The 18,329-nt window shown below is 35.1% G+C and overlaps 1 protein-coding gene across 1 annotated transcript in view; it reads left to right on the plus strand.

Annotated features, from left to right (window-relative positions):
• Window positions 1-24: 24 nt before the first annotated feature.
• Window positions 25-18,329, plus strand: part of LOC131848529 (EH domain-binding protein 1) — a 40,709-nt gene continuing 22,404 nt past the window's right edge. The window contains exons 1-10 of the mRNA XM_059198430.1: window positions 25-185; window positions 5,676-5,724; window positions 9,425-9,536; window positions 10,105-10,200; window positions 11,430-11,541; window positions 12,087-12,268; window positions 13,023-13,140; window positions 13,920-14,453; window positions 14,876-15,009; window positions 17,166-17,301. Of these exons, the coding sequence (XP_059054413.1) occupies window positions 9,433-9,536; window positions 10,105-10,200; window positions 11,430-11,541; window positions 12,087-12,268; window positions 13,023-13,140; window positions 13,920-14,453; window positions 14,876-15,009; window positions 17,166-17,301 (1,416 nt within the window). The 5' untranslated portion in view covers window positions 25-185; window positions 5,676-5,724; window positions 9,425-9,432. The remainder of the gene's footprint in view (window positions 186-5,675; window positions 5,725-9,424; window positions 9,537-10,104; window positions 10,201-11,429; window positions 11,542-12,086; window positions 12,269-13,022; window positions 13,141-13,919; window positions 14,454-14,875; window positions 15,010-17,165; window positions 17,302-18,329) is intronic.

The raw sequence follows: 18,329 nt of genomic DNA on the forward strand, positions 1-18,329 counted from the left end.
AAATTTTCTGCTTAGTATACCGATTTTACGTAAAAAATTAAACAGTCATAAAAAATATCTGAACGCTTCGTTAGTCAGAACCTTTTGTGTTAAGAAAGAAAATTGTGTTCAGTGATAAATAGTGAAAGAAAACAGTTCAAGTGACTATGTTTCGTTGATGTCCTAGTCGTCTGTATTAGTCCTACGTAAGTGTTCATTTAATTTTTCGGACTTCTACCAAGGCTAACTCGATGTTTACAGTGCGTTAATTAATTCATGAACGAGGCTTTTGAGGAGGAAGCGATGATATCAGAGCCAGTTAAAGTTCCTTACAACAATCTTGCATTCTTTAAATGTAGTTTGATGTCTTAAATAGGGTTTCTTTTGGATTGGTTTGTGTTATTTTTAGACATCAAGTACTACGACGCTCACTGCAGCTGGGAATGTATATTTAATTTGTTCATTTTTATATTTGTACACATGTAGCCTGGTGATACAGTAAATTTGTAGAGACTGGCTTGAATTACTGTAGAAATAGTTCAAATTGTGTTATAACTTTGTTTATAAAACAATCACATAGAAATATAAGACAATTTTATTAATGAATAACTTACATTTATTTGATAACATACTTTTTTCTCTATACTGTATATATATACACAGTATTACTTTATTTTAGAATTCATGATTAAAAATTAATTTTCAAGAACATTCAGCTTTATTAATAATTAAATATTTAATTAATTGTAGTCTACATCCTAATGAATTTTATGTGTTTAATATTAATTGAAAGGAGGGGATTATTAGTTATGATAATTATTGACCCCATTGCTGGCAATGTATGTTTGTAATAATGTACATGGCAAGTTGACCTTGTTGCAAGTCCCACTGGGAACCATTGTGGTTAATTGCTTTAAATATTCAATGATGGGCTAATAGCAATATCATTCATTTTAAAAACAGGTTTACTGCTATTTTTAATACTCCCAACTTAATATCAAGACTATAAAACATAATTGCCTTAAAAATATATGTATTTTTTCTGAAATAGTAATAATAATCTCAGGACACTTCACACAGTGTTGTGCAGTTCCAAGTTAAGCTAGTTAAAGGTTGTGTTATAGGTACTAGATAACTGATAGAAATACATAGTTATTTTTTCATAGTTACATACATATTATAACCCATAAAAAAACACCCATATAGATATAAACAATCAAACTCATGAATACAAATGTTTCTGTGAGGAATCTAAACAATATCAATACAAATTATCATAATCATGAATACAAATGTTTGTGCCATGTGTGGAATTGAACCCATAACCATCAGAAGTAAGGTGGTGTTCTAAACCACTAGACTACTGAGCTGTCAAAATAAGTAATCACTGTATACAATTTAGTAGTAGTATTCTGTACTATGTGATATTTAAATTTAAAATATCATACTTACTTAGTAACTGTACTTCATTATGCAATAATATTAATTTGTTATCTATTATATTTAACTTATTAATAAGATAGTGTCGTCCAGATTATTTGTTATGGTTATCAGATCTCAATTGATTACAGGTTCTATATTATTAATAATGAAAACCAGCTGTTTACTCTATAAAGTTATAAATTTATGAATAAAGAGAAACCTAGATATCTTACACAACCCACACTAGTTCTAATTCAGATAAAAAAAATAGTTAAATGACTGGGGATGTTAGATAGTTGAGAAATATACTCAAATAAGTTTTTTATAATTATTTTATTGACTGATTTACTTATGTAATTACTTGACTAGTTGGTTGTGTAATTAATATTTTGACCCTAGTTAATTAGTGCTAGTTGGTAGATTGTATTCACACATTTGAACTTAAAAATGTAAAGTTACAACAAAATTATTTACTACAGCAACACAAAAGTTTCCTGCTAGTTTTTCTTGTGATGAACAGCTTTCCAAATGAACAGTACTTATATACAAAAAAAAGTGATAACTATCTAAAAAACTTCAATGTGAATTTTTACTTAATAATGAATTTTATATTCTATTCTACAACAAGACTAAAGCTAAAGTAAAAAAATAACAAAAATGACTGAGACACCTCCTACTAGACTGAGACGTCTTTGCCAAAACCACTCCAAAATGTTAAAACTTCCACTTCAATTGCAAGTCTCAATTCTTAGGAAATTTCTTTTCACACTATTTATCGACCTTAGTATGATTAGTTTCATCATGTATTTTATTATTTGTATTTTGTGTAATATATGTTATCTACATATATTACACAAAATACTATAGTATTTTTATGTCTATAGTAATTGTATATGTATGTATATAAGTAACTTTTATTAATGTTTATTTTATTTATTATTGTATATTTTATTATAATTATAATATAATTAGAACTTTATTTAATTTGTTGAATTTTAAATGTTTTATTTTTCTCAACTTTTGGACATTTCAACATAATAGTGTTAATTGCACAGGTGTTACCTACTCACTGCTAGCTATGCCACATTGTTGGGTTGACTGGTAGAGATCTCTCTTAGAGATAAGTCCACCTTTGCTCACTTTGTATATGTTTAAGTTTAGAACTGTATTTAAAAGTGCAATACAGAATATATATAATATGTGGTCTTAATATTCTACCAATATGATGATTTTGTAGTCACTCAGCTATGATATACGAATAATTTATATAGCCCAATTAATTATAGAAGATAACAGTCATAAAACCATGATATGAAATACTAGCTGTTCCCGCGACTTCATCCGCATGGAATTTAACTTTACTGTTTTAAAATAAAAGTAGCCTTAGTTACTCTTTATTACATCAGCTACCTGTCAAAAAAGTCCCGTCAAAATCGGTCCAGGCATTTCAGAGATTAGCCGGAGCAAACAGACAGACTGACAGACAAAAATTGTAAAAACTGTTATTTTGGTGTACCATATTTATATTCATATGCATGTAGTAAAAAACAGTTTTTTCAATATCACAAACAGACACTCCAATTTTATTTATATGTATAGATGTATAGATTACCTAAAGATCTAAGTTCATATTATTATTTTTTATTAGAGGATGATAAGATGAGCATGAGGTCAGGTTAGTTACACTGTCATGACAAATTCAACAGGAATTTATAACAGCGATTTTCAGGGGAACCATATTGAGGTCAACCTGACTTGTTGCATGGCTAGCAATTGGTTGGGGTCATTAGTCCACATTACTAACAATCCACATTTAAGTTTATGCTATACATTTACACTGATAAAGTTAATATCTACATCATTTTTACACATTTCAGTTGGTTGAAACTCTTGTATTGAATACCATTGTAATACTAAGATAAATATTATATTTTGTTCATCCTACTATCCTATTAACATTATAAATGTTAGTTTGTGATAATAAATGGATGTTTGTTACTCTTTCATACAAAGACGGATTCAAATTAAATTTGGTATGTAGATAAGTCAAATTATATATATGAATGTAACTGAAAAAGACGGAGGGAGTGGATAACGAGATGACTAAATACAGAAAAACCAGAAGAGAAAAACATATTACACCAACGACACATCTATGGGATAAGGAAGAAGCAGATGATGATAATGTACATGTTAAAATGATTAAGAACTGTTTACCCTGAATTACGCCCAAAAGGTAGTGATGTTAAATCTCAGAGACACCAAAAAAATGTGTGTCAACTAATATTAATGACTCACCAAGATGAGTAGGCTCGCCTCTCTACATCCTATGTTGAATTCAAAATATATCGAGCGAAATGTGGTCAAGTGTTGCATTCACCACGAAGTCAACACAACGACAGTAGCTCTGACTATATAGTGTAGTTTGACCTGATGAGGTCATCAAGGTTAACAGTCATGATGGCAAGTTTTGTTTATAAAATGCAGCATCTATTATACAAAAAACAAGTCTGCATAGCTTCTACACACAATGAACATTTCAATAAAGAAACCAGATGTTTAAGTGAATAGAGGAGCCACTTATGCAAGTATGAAACATTTCAAATACTATTGTTTGCACAATATTACTCATAGTAGTTAATATATAAGCAGAAGAATAAAATAATTCTGAGAAAGTGAAAAGGAGATAAAAATGAATGTAGAGAAAATCTGTTGGGAACATATCTGTTTGTGACTATGATTGTTTGTACCGATCTGGGTGTTTCCTATGTACATATATGTATTGACATCAGTTGTCTAGTATCCATAACATACGCTCTGCTTACTCTGGGACTAGATGACATTATGTGAATTAAACAAGGGTATTATTATTATTATTTTGATTTGATTTTCTTGGGACATAATCTCATACAAAATTGTACAAGGATGTAAATGTCCACATACCGGCCCAAAGTGCTGTTTTTGTATGAAGTTCCTGGTATTCGTCGGCATCCCCGCTGGAGAGTTAGTCATTTATGACCATCCACAGAAAATAAACTATGTGTGGGTGATGTAAATTCTATATTTAAAGAGATGATGTCATTGATGCATATTCAATGTGGGCGATCAGATGTTTGGAGACAATGCTATTATCACTGATCTCTGAATTGTATAATATGCAAAATTAATACGTATCTCGAATCCATTCTTATAATGTTATAAGCGGAGTCAGTGGTTCAGCAGTTTAGCACTCCGTTTAATTTCCGATGGACACGTGCTCGATTCCTCGCACGGTACAGACATTTGTATTCATGAGTATGATTGTTTTGAGTGTGTTCTATGTCTATTATATATGTATTTACAAAAAAATATATCTAAGTATTTGTACCCATAACACAAGCTCTACATAGCTTGGGACTAGAGGTGTTTTATGTGTATATTTTTTTACAATAGATGATAATGATACGGTGCACTCGTCTGCGCGTTGTAGTGTAAATCGTTATTACACTGGCGAAGCACCAGTGGAGGATGATAAGATGATAATGAAGTCAGATAAGTTAGCTCATCATGACACCAGGAATTTATCATGATGATTTCCAGGGGAACCGCGTGGAGGTCAATCTGCCATGGTACATTTCTAGTAATGACGTGATTAGCCCACGTTGTTAGTAACAACTCCTTTCCCCTATCTGTGTATATTATGTATACGTATTTCTATCAGTTGTCTAGTACTCATAAAAACCATCACTGCTAAGAATATCCTTCAATTCTTATTCCTCACGGGTCTAGTTAGCGAACTTTGAATAAGGGCAAGCACTATAGATCTATACAGGTCTTAGTACCTGACAATAGCCCAAAACCTCCGAATGCAGGCGGATCTACCTAAGAGCTTTTTGGGCTGCCCAGTCCCCACTGAAACGATATTTAGAATATAAAAATATCTAGAATGTTAAAAACCTATCATAAGGTTGGCAACCCTGAGAGCAATCAACCCATGTAAGTGCGCGTCTATCGAAAGGAATGGAGAATTTTTGGTCGCTTGTTTTTTGATGGTCTATTTTTTTAGTTGAGTAATATAATTAGGTAAGGTAGGTAGGCCCCTAAGTAGATTTAGCCCAGGGCCCCACAAATTCACGATCCGCCCCTGCTCCAATAAAACAAAATACCCATATATACAAGCTCTACTTACGTTATGGCTAGATAGAGCTGTGTAAGTTGTAAAGAAAATAATGCTACTGATCATAGCATCGAGAATAGTAACAATATTTTTATTATCATGTTTGCTTCCGTTACAGGAGCTGTACGATACAAGTATGGTGTAGATAAATCGGCGCCTGCGCATTGGTAAGTCTATTCCAGTATTAATATCCGTTTTGCGATAACTGACGTATAGTATATCGATTGTAAACAATTAAAATTAATTTAATTAGTACTTAACGGTTTATTATAAATTGTTATTTGTAATTAATTGTAATAATAATAGTGTTTTGATGTCGTCTCGCCATGGGGAAATGTTTGTATACAAAATATACCTATTTGTTATTTGCATGCAACTCAGTTATGCGGTTATAAGGATAAATTTATTGTTTTCATGCTCTTTTGTTAATGTTTATTTTTGCAAATCAATAATAACGTTATAACTGGCTTCTAATTGCAACTTTCTTCATTCCAAATGATACCTATATGTCGTTGTAATTAGGTAATAAATTTATAAGCACATTTAAATGCATTTTCCATTATATTTCTGTCTATGTTGTAATTAAGTTACTGATATTTTTTTTTACGTTTAAATTCTTATTTCTATTCTATCTCTCTGTTTTATATCTTTTTTTATTAAATATATTAAACGCCTGAACGGATCACAATGAAGTTTTATATGACGATGGATTGATGTGATTGATTGATAAATATTGTGTTTATTAAATAACTAAATAAAAATAAAAAAAATAGATTGGGTACATGAAATGTAAAAGGAAAGCAGATAAAATCACCGTAAATAGCTAGTATCAGTTCATATATACTTTCATACTATGTTATATATGTTTCTCTGTTTATTACCTCTTTACTACCAAACGATTATACGGATCTAAATGAAATTTGATATTATTATTCAAATTCAAATTCAAAATATCTTTATTCATGTAGGTCTATTACAGACTCTTATGATATGTCAAATCTACCGTCAGTTCGGAATGATATCGAGATGAGAAGAACTGACAAGAAACTCAGCTCGTATTTTTTTCAAATAATAGTGGAACATGTTTATAATAAATATAGTTTTTAAAATTCAAATTTGGGAGAATAGAGTGACCACCAGCATATGCTATCGCAAAGAACAAAAAATTTAATCAGTGTTCACAACCTAAACAGACCAGTCCCCACAAGTAGCACCCGTTCACGAGTATGACGTATGAGCCAGCCATCATTGTACTCAACCATATTTGAGGGAGCACATCGACCCGGCCCACCACGCCGCCACAAGTTTGAACTTTATAGCGAGCATGACTGTTTCAGGTTACTCCACTACGTCAATTATATTATTTACAGCATAGGCTGTACCGATCACAGTTTTCACCCATTACAATATTAAATTTACATTATTTAATTTACAATATGTCATTACAAATTATAAAAAATCATTTATAATAAGTTTCTTTAATGTTATTACATTATCCATGTCAATGGGAAAAATTATATGGCTCATAACAAAAGTTAAAATTGTAATTAAGTCCACACATTGTAGTCATTTAAGTAGTCGTTTATTTTATAATAAGCTTTAGAGCAAAGTGTTTTTTTTACATGTATCTTAAATTTGCCTTCACTTAAATTTAAAACACTATCTGGCAATTTATTATAAAAACGTATACAATGTCCCATGAAAGATGTACTTACTTTTTTGAGACGATAACTAGGCATATTTAATTTATTTTTATTCCTTGTATTATAAGCGTGTAAGTGACTATTTTTTGGAAATAAATTTAAGTTTTTGCGTACGTACATAATATTTTCATATATATATTGAGAGGGAACAGTAAGGATACCTGTTTCTTTGAAGCGTTCTCTAAGAGATTCGCGACACGGTAAATTATATATTGAACGAATTGCTCTTTTTTGTAATATAAAAATTGATTCTACATCAGCCGCTCTTCCCCACAATATAATACCATACGACATTATACTATGGAAGTAACTAAAATACACTAGTTTCGCTGTTGCAGTATCAGTCAACTGTCTAATTTTTCTGATAGCAAAAGCAGCCGAGCTTAGTCTTTTGGCTAATGTGAATATATGTGGACCCCACTGCAATTTATTATCTATTACAATACCAAGAAACAAAGTCTCATCAACAAAGTCCAAAACATGATGATTCAGACTAACAGTTGTCGTTACTTGTTTTACATTTGGTAAAGAGAATTTAACACATTTTGTTTTCATTGAATTAAGCGCTAGATTATTTGATGTAAACCAGTTTAGAACATCCTCAAGAGCAATATTTATATTATTAAAATCCTTTGTATTTCTTTTCACTTTGAAAATAAGTGATGTGTCATCAGCAAACAATACTATGTCAAGTATGTTTTGAAACTGGTATGGTAAGTCGTTTATGTAAACAAGAAAAAGAAATGGGCCAAGTATAGAACCCTGGGGTACACCCATTTTTATAAATGACCCCTTGGACTTACTTCCTTTAATGTCTACCACTTGAATTCTATCGCGCAAATATGATCCAATGAGTTCTGAGGACTTTTCTCTAATTCCATAATGTTCTAGTTTGCGTAATAATATCCTATGGTCAACGCAATCAAACGCTTTAGAGAGATCACAGAAGACACCAATGGCATCCTGTGAATCTTCCCAGGCACCGAAAATACTTTGTATTAAGTTAATGCCTGCATCAGTAGTAGACCGTCCACTCATAAATCCGAATTGCTGTTTATGAAATAAATCATGTGTATTAAAATGAGCTAACATTTGTGTAAGTAGTATCTTTTCAAAAATCTTACTAAATACTGGTAAAATTGAGATAGGTCTAAAATTTGATATATTGTCTTTGTCACCGGATTTAAATAGCGGTATTATTTTACTCACTTTCATTAGATCTGGAAAAATACCTTGATCAATGCTCATATTAAATATTTCAGTCAAATGTGAAGCAACTTCAATAAGATAGATTATATCACTAGGTATACACACGCATTGGGGATTTTTTTACAACAAAAATCATCAGATGAGTCGTATGGTGACAAACAAGCATACGACTCATCTGATGGTAGACAGTTACGTTTTATTGTGGTATTTTATATGTCAAAACGAGATGACTGCGAACAGAGATGAATGGAAGAGAAAAACATAGGAATAGGACAAGGAAGAAGCAGATGATAATTTTATATGTCAGAAAAAACAGACTTAGCCGCGCGTATACATCACAATCATCATCATCATCATCGTCATCATCGTCATCATTACTGCCAGTACGGTATACATATCATAATTCCTTATCCCATTTATTTGGGGTCGGTGTAGTATGTTTTTCTCTTCACGGTACACATATATAGTAACATACATATATATATATATATATATAGGGGCCGTTCAAGTATTGCTCCGTAAGCACTATGAGGGGGGTTATTTTGGATGACATGGGGGGTGGGGAAGTCTAGATGATGATTACGTCATCAGAAGTTATTTACTTTTTTATACGAATGGCAACCCTCACATTGTCTTTGCTAAAAAACAATATATTAATTGAAAAATATTTCCGTAAGCATGGGGGGGGGGGGGTAAGAGTTTTGCTTACTTTTGCTGACAACGAGGATGGGGGGGGGGTAAATAATTGTAATAAATCTGCTTACATAATACTTGAACGGCCCCATATACCTATATAATCTGAGATGTAGTATAATCTATACTAGTTCAGATGGCACAATTACACTTGTATGTTCAAATTGTATTGACTCTTATGTACAACTTAATTATGTAACACGACCTATAACTGCAATATTGTTATTATTATTATTTTAAATACATTTTTTTTATATTCCAGTGAAGATTATGGCGTCCGTATGGAAGCGACTGCAGCGCGTCAACAAGCGTGCCGCAAAATTTCAGTATACGGCCTCATATCACAGAGTGGACTTGGACACGTCGCCTAAATGGTAAACATTTATATATATATAAAATGGTTGTGTCTGTTTGTAATTTAAAATTAACAGTTTTTCAGTCAATGTTGCGGAATCTCTGCATTGATTTGATATACAGTATTATAAGATCAAACAAATAATATAATAATACTCATAAATAATAGTAATGTATATTAGCATTAATATTAACAGTTTATCTATACAAATAAATAAAACTTAAGTGCCTGTTTTTAACTTCAAATAGATAGCTTTTTACTAAGTGCATATGAAACTATGTACGGTACTTACATCAATAAATTTATTTTATAACTGGAATGGGTGGACCGATGTTAACGGGACTTTCATTACATGAAAAAAAATGTAATATTAAAATTTATATGAACCTATACTGTACTGGTGAATATTTTTTACAAGCGACATGTCCTGGCTTCATACGGGAATTCCGCCATAGAAATTACTCTGTTGATGAATCAAAACCGCATTATAATCCGTTCAGTACTTTGTGAGATTGTCGTCAACATACAGACAGACACGGCGGGCGACGTTTATAATCTTATACACAATTTATTAATGTATTTTGCAGGAAACCCAACAAGCTGAGTTTGGTGTGGACGCGGCGATCTCGTCGGGTCATCACAGAACCAAGGGAATGGGAACCGTCGTTAAAAGATCCCCTAAAGTGAGTAGATTTGTACCTCATTATGTTTAATGTTGATTAGTCATAACATTTTTGTTTTTTAAATCTACCGCTCATTCAGAAATCTGTCTCACCACAAGAAGAATGAGCAAGAAACCTGTGTGTTGCTCTTTTAAATAATATTGGAAGATTGATTGTTTGATGAGACTTTCACTCACTGAAAGCTAATGCTAGAAGGAGTGACTTAGGCTATTTTTATTTTAAAAATATTATTTATTTTGTTAAAAGCTATTTTATTACAATTTTTCATATATCCACATAAGTTATCTTTACTCTTTAGTCATCACTTCCCTATCATCCTTACTAATACTAATATTATAAATGTGAAAGTAGGGATGTAGGGATATTTGTTACGTTTTCACGCAAAAACTACTAAACCGATCATAATGAAATTTTGTACACATATTCTTGGAGAATGAACATAGAATACTTTTTATTGAAAAAAAAAAATGTTTTTTATACGAAATAAAAAAATAAAATATCAACATTATGCTACTTCAGCGCCATCTAGCAGCCAGTAAAAAGTTATGCGAGCGAAGCCACGGGTAAAAGCTCTATCTATATAAAGATAATACAATAAATATTACTAGATTGAATGTGTAACCTTTTTAATTAAAATATCGACATATTTGTCCTTACACGGTTACTCATCACTTAACCACTAGATAATAATAAAATTATATTTGCCTAACTCTCCGTTACGGTTATTAGTACGGGTTATTGACATGAACTTTGTATGTTTGTATGTATGTATGTATGTATGTTACAGATATATTCTGATTAATGGGTTAATTGTGGTTATCAATTTCGTTTTTTTGAGTTATTTTTTAACCTTAGCTACTGATATTATAAATGCTAAAGTAAATCTGTCTGTCTGTCTGTCGTGCATTCACGCGAAAACCACGGAATTGATTTAAATGAAATTTGGTACATTATTTGAGTAGACCATAAAAATGGGTATAGACTACATTTTAATGCGAAAAAAGGGTTGTAAGAGGTTGACATTAAAAGTTTGTAAAAAATACCCTTAAAAAAATAAAATGGAATGGAATGGAAATTTGCATTTTTGAAGCTAGAATGATGAAACTTTTTTATGTGTATTTCTTGGGTTCAACGCGGACGAAGTCGCGGGTATAGTTTATATATACATATTTATACATACATACATACATGTACATTCATATATAACATGATATGTCACTGTGTTCCAGAGGGTCTGTAATCTACACGATGCCTGAGAATCACACGGTTGCAGTGACCTTGTTCAAGGACTCCCGCACCAACGAGCTGGAAGATAAAGACTGGACCTTCGTATTAGAAGATGTAAGCATAAATCTATTTAGTAGTTATATCTTATTTATTGAGCAAAACCTATTACACACAAAACGATTAATTATTTATTAAATAGCAAACGTACATGGCAATAGTAGTTTATGCACGGGATTTTCACTTAATGTTAGACATACACACATACATAAGGACACAATGTAAATAAACTGGCTTTTTTTTTAAATAAAGAATTTCAATTGGGTTTCTCACCAGTTCTTCTCAATTGAATCTGTATACTGAACTGGACAGTAGTAAAAAAAAATTAACGTTCATAAGCGGTTAAAATGTCCGAAAAGTTTTAACAAATATTTTGAATTTATTTAAAGGTAATTCTAGCATATGCTTCTGTATTGTATTGTAAATTGTAGGCATGTATTTAAGGTATGTATTTTTATACCCATTCCCATAAAAGACCCATTGACTTTTTCTAAACAAATCTTAGTAACAGCAAGTTTGTCTATAAATCTATATATATATATATATATATTATATATTTTTTTTAAATAAATGAATATATAATTATTCTTACTATTCTACAGGTTTCAGCAACAGGCAAACGTAGAAGACTGGCCGTATGCGCAATCAACATGCGTAAATATGCAAGTTTGGAACCGTCACAGCGGCCTCTGGTGCTGACTTTAGACCCAACCACGCAGAAGATCACCGCAGCATCTATTCATCTCACGTTACATTGTGTATTGTTGAGAGAGGGACAGGCTACGTAAGTTATATTATTATTTGTTTAGTTTTTCTTTTGAAGATCTTGGCCTGCTTAAGAATTTTGTATTATTTTATTTCATTCCGCAGGAATTAGCATGTGTGAGACCACAAATATTTAGTGTGGAAATTTGCAATATAGGTGTCAAACATGATAATTGTAGCGGAATTAAATAAAATAATATTATCATTAAGTAGTGAAATGGACGTCCGCAAATTAACATTCGAGTTCTGTAAAATGTCCGTACTAATATTATAAATACGAAAGTAAGTGTCTGTCTCGCTTTTACGCCAAAATTACTGAACCTATTTGAATGAAAATTGGTACATAGATAGTCTAGACCCTGAAAGGATATAGGCTATTTTTTAATGCGTAAAATGGTTGTAAGGGGTTGAAAGGGTAGATGGAAGTTTGTATGGAAGAATTGTCATTTTTAAAGCGAGAAGCTTGAAACTTATTTTTTAAGCTGTTAATTAAATATAAATAAATATGTCATACAAAGTTTGTAAAAATGTTACCCTTAAGGATGTAAAATAAAATAGGGAATGAAAGTTTGTATGTATAATCGTCGTCATTTTAGAAGCTAGAACGATGAAACTTCTATTTATTTGGTCAAGGTCACTATAACACGCAGATTAAGTCGCGTGCACAGCTAATATAATATATATTTATTTTTCTCCACAAAAGCATATACATAATATAAAACAGAGCCTTTGAAGAAGAAACAGTTTTGTAAAAAAGACGTTGTTGTTTCTAGGGATGAGGATATGCAGTCATTGGCATCACTATTATCAGTTAACAATAACTCGGACATTGCAGTGTTGGAAGATCTCGACGAAGATGACTACACGTTATCAGATAACTCTACAAGACAGGTTTGTACACGATTAAATATACAGAATAATAAATATATTTGATCTCGTATTGAATACTAGTTTTATGAGATAAACTAACTGTCGCGGCAAACGTTGTTATGCCATGTAAATTTAAGTTCTAATATCGCTATTAAAAATAGGGCAACTGGACATCTTACAAGGAACATAAATTTACACAGATAAAATAAACTATTTAAGTAATACATCCTACATTAAGTAAGTAGTAATTGCATGCTGTGTGTACATCTAGTACACATAGCATGCAATTACCTGCAATGCCCTTCAGGGCAGGTATATTAGTCAGGTATATTATTTCTAGAATATCATTATAGAAATAATATATATAGTGTGATGACAGGACCGGTGGTGAGAGTAAACACACACAGTAGGGTGTAACTTGTATATTAACTGTTACATCTTGAATTACTCTAGCTTACACTAATTACATAAACTATATATATGATCAACTGCGTGACATACGTGTCGTTATATAAAACGTACAATGGCACAATCTACTATCGAACGTGCTGATTTGCATCACTATATCACAATAGCAATATACTAAGTACTATTTCTAAAATATCAGGGCAATCGACTATCCTCTTTAGTTGTTGTACATATAATGATTTCCTTTCTAATTTCTTTATTGAAAATATATAAAATATTAATAAAATGTCCCTGTTTTAGTTTCCGTGAATTGATGCTTATTAAGGCTTCATTTATACTAATATAGTTATTAAGGTATAGATTTATAGTAACTAAATTATTATTGTCCACAGATGTTTGATCTTCGACAACAAATGGAAGAAATGACGCAGAGTCTAACCAATAGCGATATAGCGGCCACACCCAACAGCGTTCAAAGCCTAAACTTTGACAACTCCCGAACCCCAACTGCACCCATCACCCCCGAGACAGACGACCCTATCACCCCCGTGCCTAGAGACATGACTCCCCTCGAAACGGAACTAAACTTCGAATCGCATACATCTAAATCCAGACCTGAATTCCTTAGTAATTTAACGAAATTGGCGATGAAAACCGAACAGCCTAAATTTACATCGACTCCCAATAAAAATACTAATCATATAGTGACAGATAGTAAAATAGATAATATGAAAGGTCCGCCAGTGTTTAAAGCTAAAACGATAGCAAAAACCAGCCTTAAGCCGTTGGAGTTTAAGACTAATTTGAATAATATAACTTTGGACAAGAACGACAATGAGAATGAAGATAGCGATAAAACGCCGACTGCAGAGGTTGAAAATGTAGATAAAGCTTTCCCGGAGAAGTTAGATAAGGACAAAACCCCAGTAAGTAGTAATATGGTTTTTGTGATATGCTAATAACATCCGATGTAGACTAAAAATTATCTGCTTGGGTACCTCAATGTCATTGTATTTTGATTGTCAAGCAGCTTGCTTTTTTGGTTGTACGATCAGATAAGACAGAAAAATTATAGGACAAGGGCTATGACGTCTTTATTACGTCCTCCGGAAGACTACAGATAAGCGGTTGTTACCTGATAACGTGATGTCCTACGGACATACTGTTCCTGTCTTAAGACAATAGTTATCATTTACCATCAGGTGAGCCATCACTTAAGAAAAATCTGTTTCTAATGCCACATCTTTCAAGTCAACAAAGAGAACTGAGTGTGAAAGGTTTTTCAGATCGCATTTGTTGCTTTGACCACTGTTTCTCAGTCATTTTAGAACCTTAAATGTTTGTCAAGGTACAAGATCTGCTGGAGTGGTGCCAGAGTGTGACGCGGGAATACAAATCGTGTCGGATCACCAATCTGACCACCAGTTTTCGATCAGGACTTGCATTCTGCGCAATCATACATCGATTCCGGCCTGACCTTATGTAAGTTGCATTATTCAATGTTCTGTAATTAGTATACACATCGAGACCTTACTAAGTGCTGTATGAAACAGGAGAGGACCTAATACTTTGCCTTGTGAAACTCCGGAAAGAAACTAGTTTGAGGATGTTGCGGGTGAATATTACGATGTTGCTGGTCGAGACGATGTGTATTACATATGATGATAAACTGACAATGTGTACATAAAAATAATGATCTTATATACTAAATAAAAGTAGGAAAATGTAAGGTGGGGTGACACAGTTTAGATACAGCAGTGCCTAGTAGACAATATTGAATTTGTCTTACTAGACATTATTAAATGCAATTATTATTTTATATATCTAGGTGACTGTGTCCCATAGAAATTCCCCCTTGAGAGAAAAAAAAAAAATATATATATTAAACAAAAAAATTATAAAAGTTAACTGTAAAATTTAAGATATTATGCACTTTAGTAACAATAAAAATTCATTATACTCAAATAACGACGTAAATCTTCGACTGTCGTGGGTTTAGGGTACACGTCGATTGCTTGCCATTTTTCTTGCGTTGGTTTCATCCCTTGGCTCGTTATATGATAACCAAGAAAATCTAACCTTTGTGAAGAACTCGCATTTGCTCATTTTAATTGTTTGCGGCGAATAATTTGATTTCGCTAGCGCTCTTTGGTCTGTGCTTGTTTTTTATTCACCGAGATTTTTGCTCCGGTGTCCACCAACATTCTATAGCCACTGTTAGAGTCGGTTATAGCTAGGCGGTTAGACGGATGAACAGCACAGCGTTCCGTCTTATTCTGCATCGAATCTAGTTTTCCGACGGTTGTCTATAGGAGCGCGGCATGTCACATTTGTATGCCTTTTCTTTATATTTGCGATGATATAATATAAATAATAGTCATTTTTCTGACTATGCAATGACCGTAGGTGCGAATTTGACCTAGATCGGTAGTTGCTGCGTCTGTTTGTGTGTGGCGAGCGCTTTTCGCGTATATCAGCAATTTCTGATCGCAGTGTTGCAATTAGTGACGACAGGTGTGCAATGACGTCGGCGGTGACTGTTGGCTGTACTTTTGTAGACAGCATTTTTGCTTTATTTTTCCTGTTTCAATTTTTCGTCCAGTGATTATATCCAGCAGGCAGTTGTGTTTACTGGGGGTCAGTAGCACGGCAGGATCCTTGTTGCGCAGTATTGCCAACGACTTTTATGCCTCTTGAATTTCCGAGCCGGTGAGACCCGCTTCTGGGAAGCCGGTGGAAATGTGCAATCGTTGGTGGTGCGCAGGATGCCGTCAGACAGAGATCTCTTGTTTGATCTCGTCGTTTTCCCAGGTATCGTCTCGACCACGTCGGCCAGATCACGTCGGGGTCACCACTGTTGCGGGTGAATATTACGATGTTGCTGGTCGAGACGATGTATATTACTGATGATGATAAACTGACAATGTGTACATAAAAATAATGATCTTATATACTAAATAAAAGTAGGAAAATGTAAGGTGGGGTGACACAGTTTAGATACAGCAGTGCCTAGTAGACAATATTGAATTTGTCTTACTAGACATTATTAAATGCAATTATTATTTTATATATCTAGGTGACTGTGTCCCATAGAGGATACTTAGGCGATCGTTTCTTTCTATACATTATTGTATCAGTTACAAAAAATTTACTTGAATAAATAAAGAAACGATATTTTTACTGAGAATATGGACGCTGTCAAATTTTAAAATTATTGGACGCTTTTGATAGATTAAGGAAGTCAAAAGCAAACGCGCAATTGTGATTGGTTGAATTAGTCTATTTTTTGTACATTCTATTTCAGAGACCACGCGCGCCTCTAGTTCGCGCTTTCACGCGTCTTTTAATCGTGTGTGCTTTAAAAATCAACCACTACATTTTCTGGTCCCTCCAGCTGGATAACTAATGAATACAAAAGGACACTTTAGTTATCCGGCTCGAGGGACCAAAAATGTAGTGGTTGATTTTTAAAGCACACACGATTAAAAGACGCGTGAAAGCGCGAACTAGAGGCGCGCGTGGTCTTCCTCGTTCTCATTTTTTATCTGTTCTATCTTTTTCTTTAATTCCTTCACAATCTTTTCTGTGGAAACCGAATCGCGTGCACGCTCCTTTACTATGTGTACGTCTGTCTGCAGCGACTTCTCGGGTCTGCAGCCGGACGACGCGGAGCAGTGCGTGCGAGCGGCGCTGGAGGCCGGCGCGAGGCTCGGGGTGCCGCAGGTGTTGTGTGCGGCAGACGTGCTCGCGCGGCCCGCGCCCGACAGACTCGCGGTCAGTACACTCGCGGCCGACACACTCGCGGTCAGTACACTCGCGGCCGACACACTCGCGGTCAGTACACTCGCGGCCGACAGACTCGCGGTCAGTACACTCGCGGCCGACACACTCGCGGTCAGTACACTCGCGGCCGACAGACTCGCGGTCAGTACACTCGCGGCCGACAGACTCGCGGTCAGTACACTCGCGGCCGACAGACTCGCGGTCAGTACACTCGCGGCCGACAGACTCGCGGTCAGTACACTCGCGGCCGACAGACTCGCGGTCAGTACACTCGCGGCCGACACACTCGCGGTCAGTACACTCGCGGCCGACAGACTCGCGGTCAGTACACTCGCGCCCGACAGACTCGCGGTCAGTACACTCGCGGCCGACACACTCGCGGTCAGTACACTCGCGGCCGACAGACTCGCGGTCAGTACACTCGCGCCCGACAGACTCGCGGTCAGTACACTCGCGGCCGACACACTCGCGGTCAGTACACTCGCGGCCGACAGACTCGCGGTCAGTACACTCGCGGCCGACAGACTCGCGGTCAGTACACTCGCGGCCGACACACTCGCGGTCAGTACACTCGCGGCCGACAGACTCGCGGTCAGTACACTCGCGCCCGACAGACTCGCGGTCAGTACACTCGCGGCCGACAGACTCGCGGTCAGTACACTCGCGGCCGACAGACTCGCGGTCAGTACACTCGCGGCCGACAGACTCGCGGTCAGTACACTCGCGGCCGACAGACTCGCGGTCAGTACACTCGCGCCCGACAGACTCGCGGTCAGTACACTCGCGCCCGACAGACTCGCGGTCAGTACACTCGCGGCCGACACACTCGCGGTCAGTACACTCGCGGCCGACAGACTCGCGGTCAGTACACTCGCGGCCGACAGACTCGCGGTCAGTACACTCGCGGCCGACACACTCGCGGTCAGTACACTCGCGCCCGACACACTCGCGGTCAGTACACTCGCGGCCGACAGACTCGCGGTCAGTACACTCGCGGCCGACACACTCGCGGTCAGTAC

The sequence above is a fragment of the Achroia grisella genome, unplaced genomic scaffold, assembly GCF_030625045.1.
Source record: "Achroia grisella isolate CSIRO2021 unplaced genomic scaffold, CSIRO_AGI_Agris_v1 utg1090, whole genome shotgun sequence".
In the NCBI taxonomy this organism is placed as follows: domain Eukaryota; kingdom Metazoa; phylum Arthropoda; class Insecta; order Lepidoptera; family Pyralidae; genus Achroia; species Achroia grisella.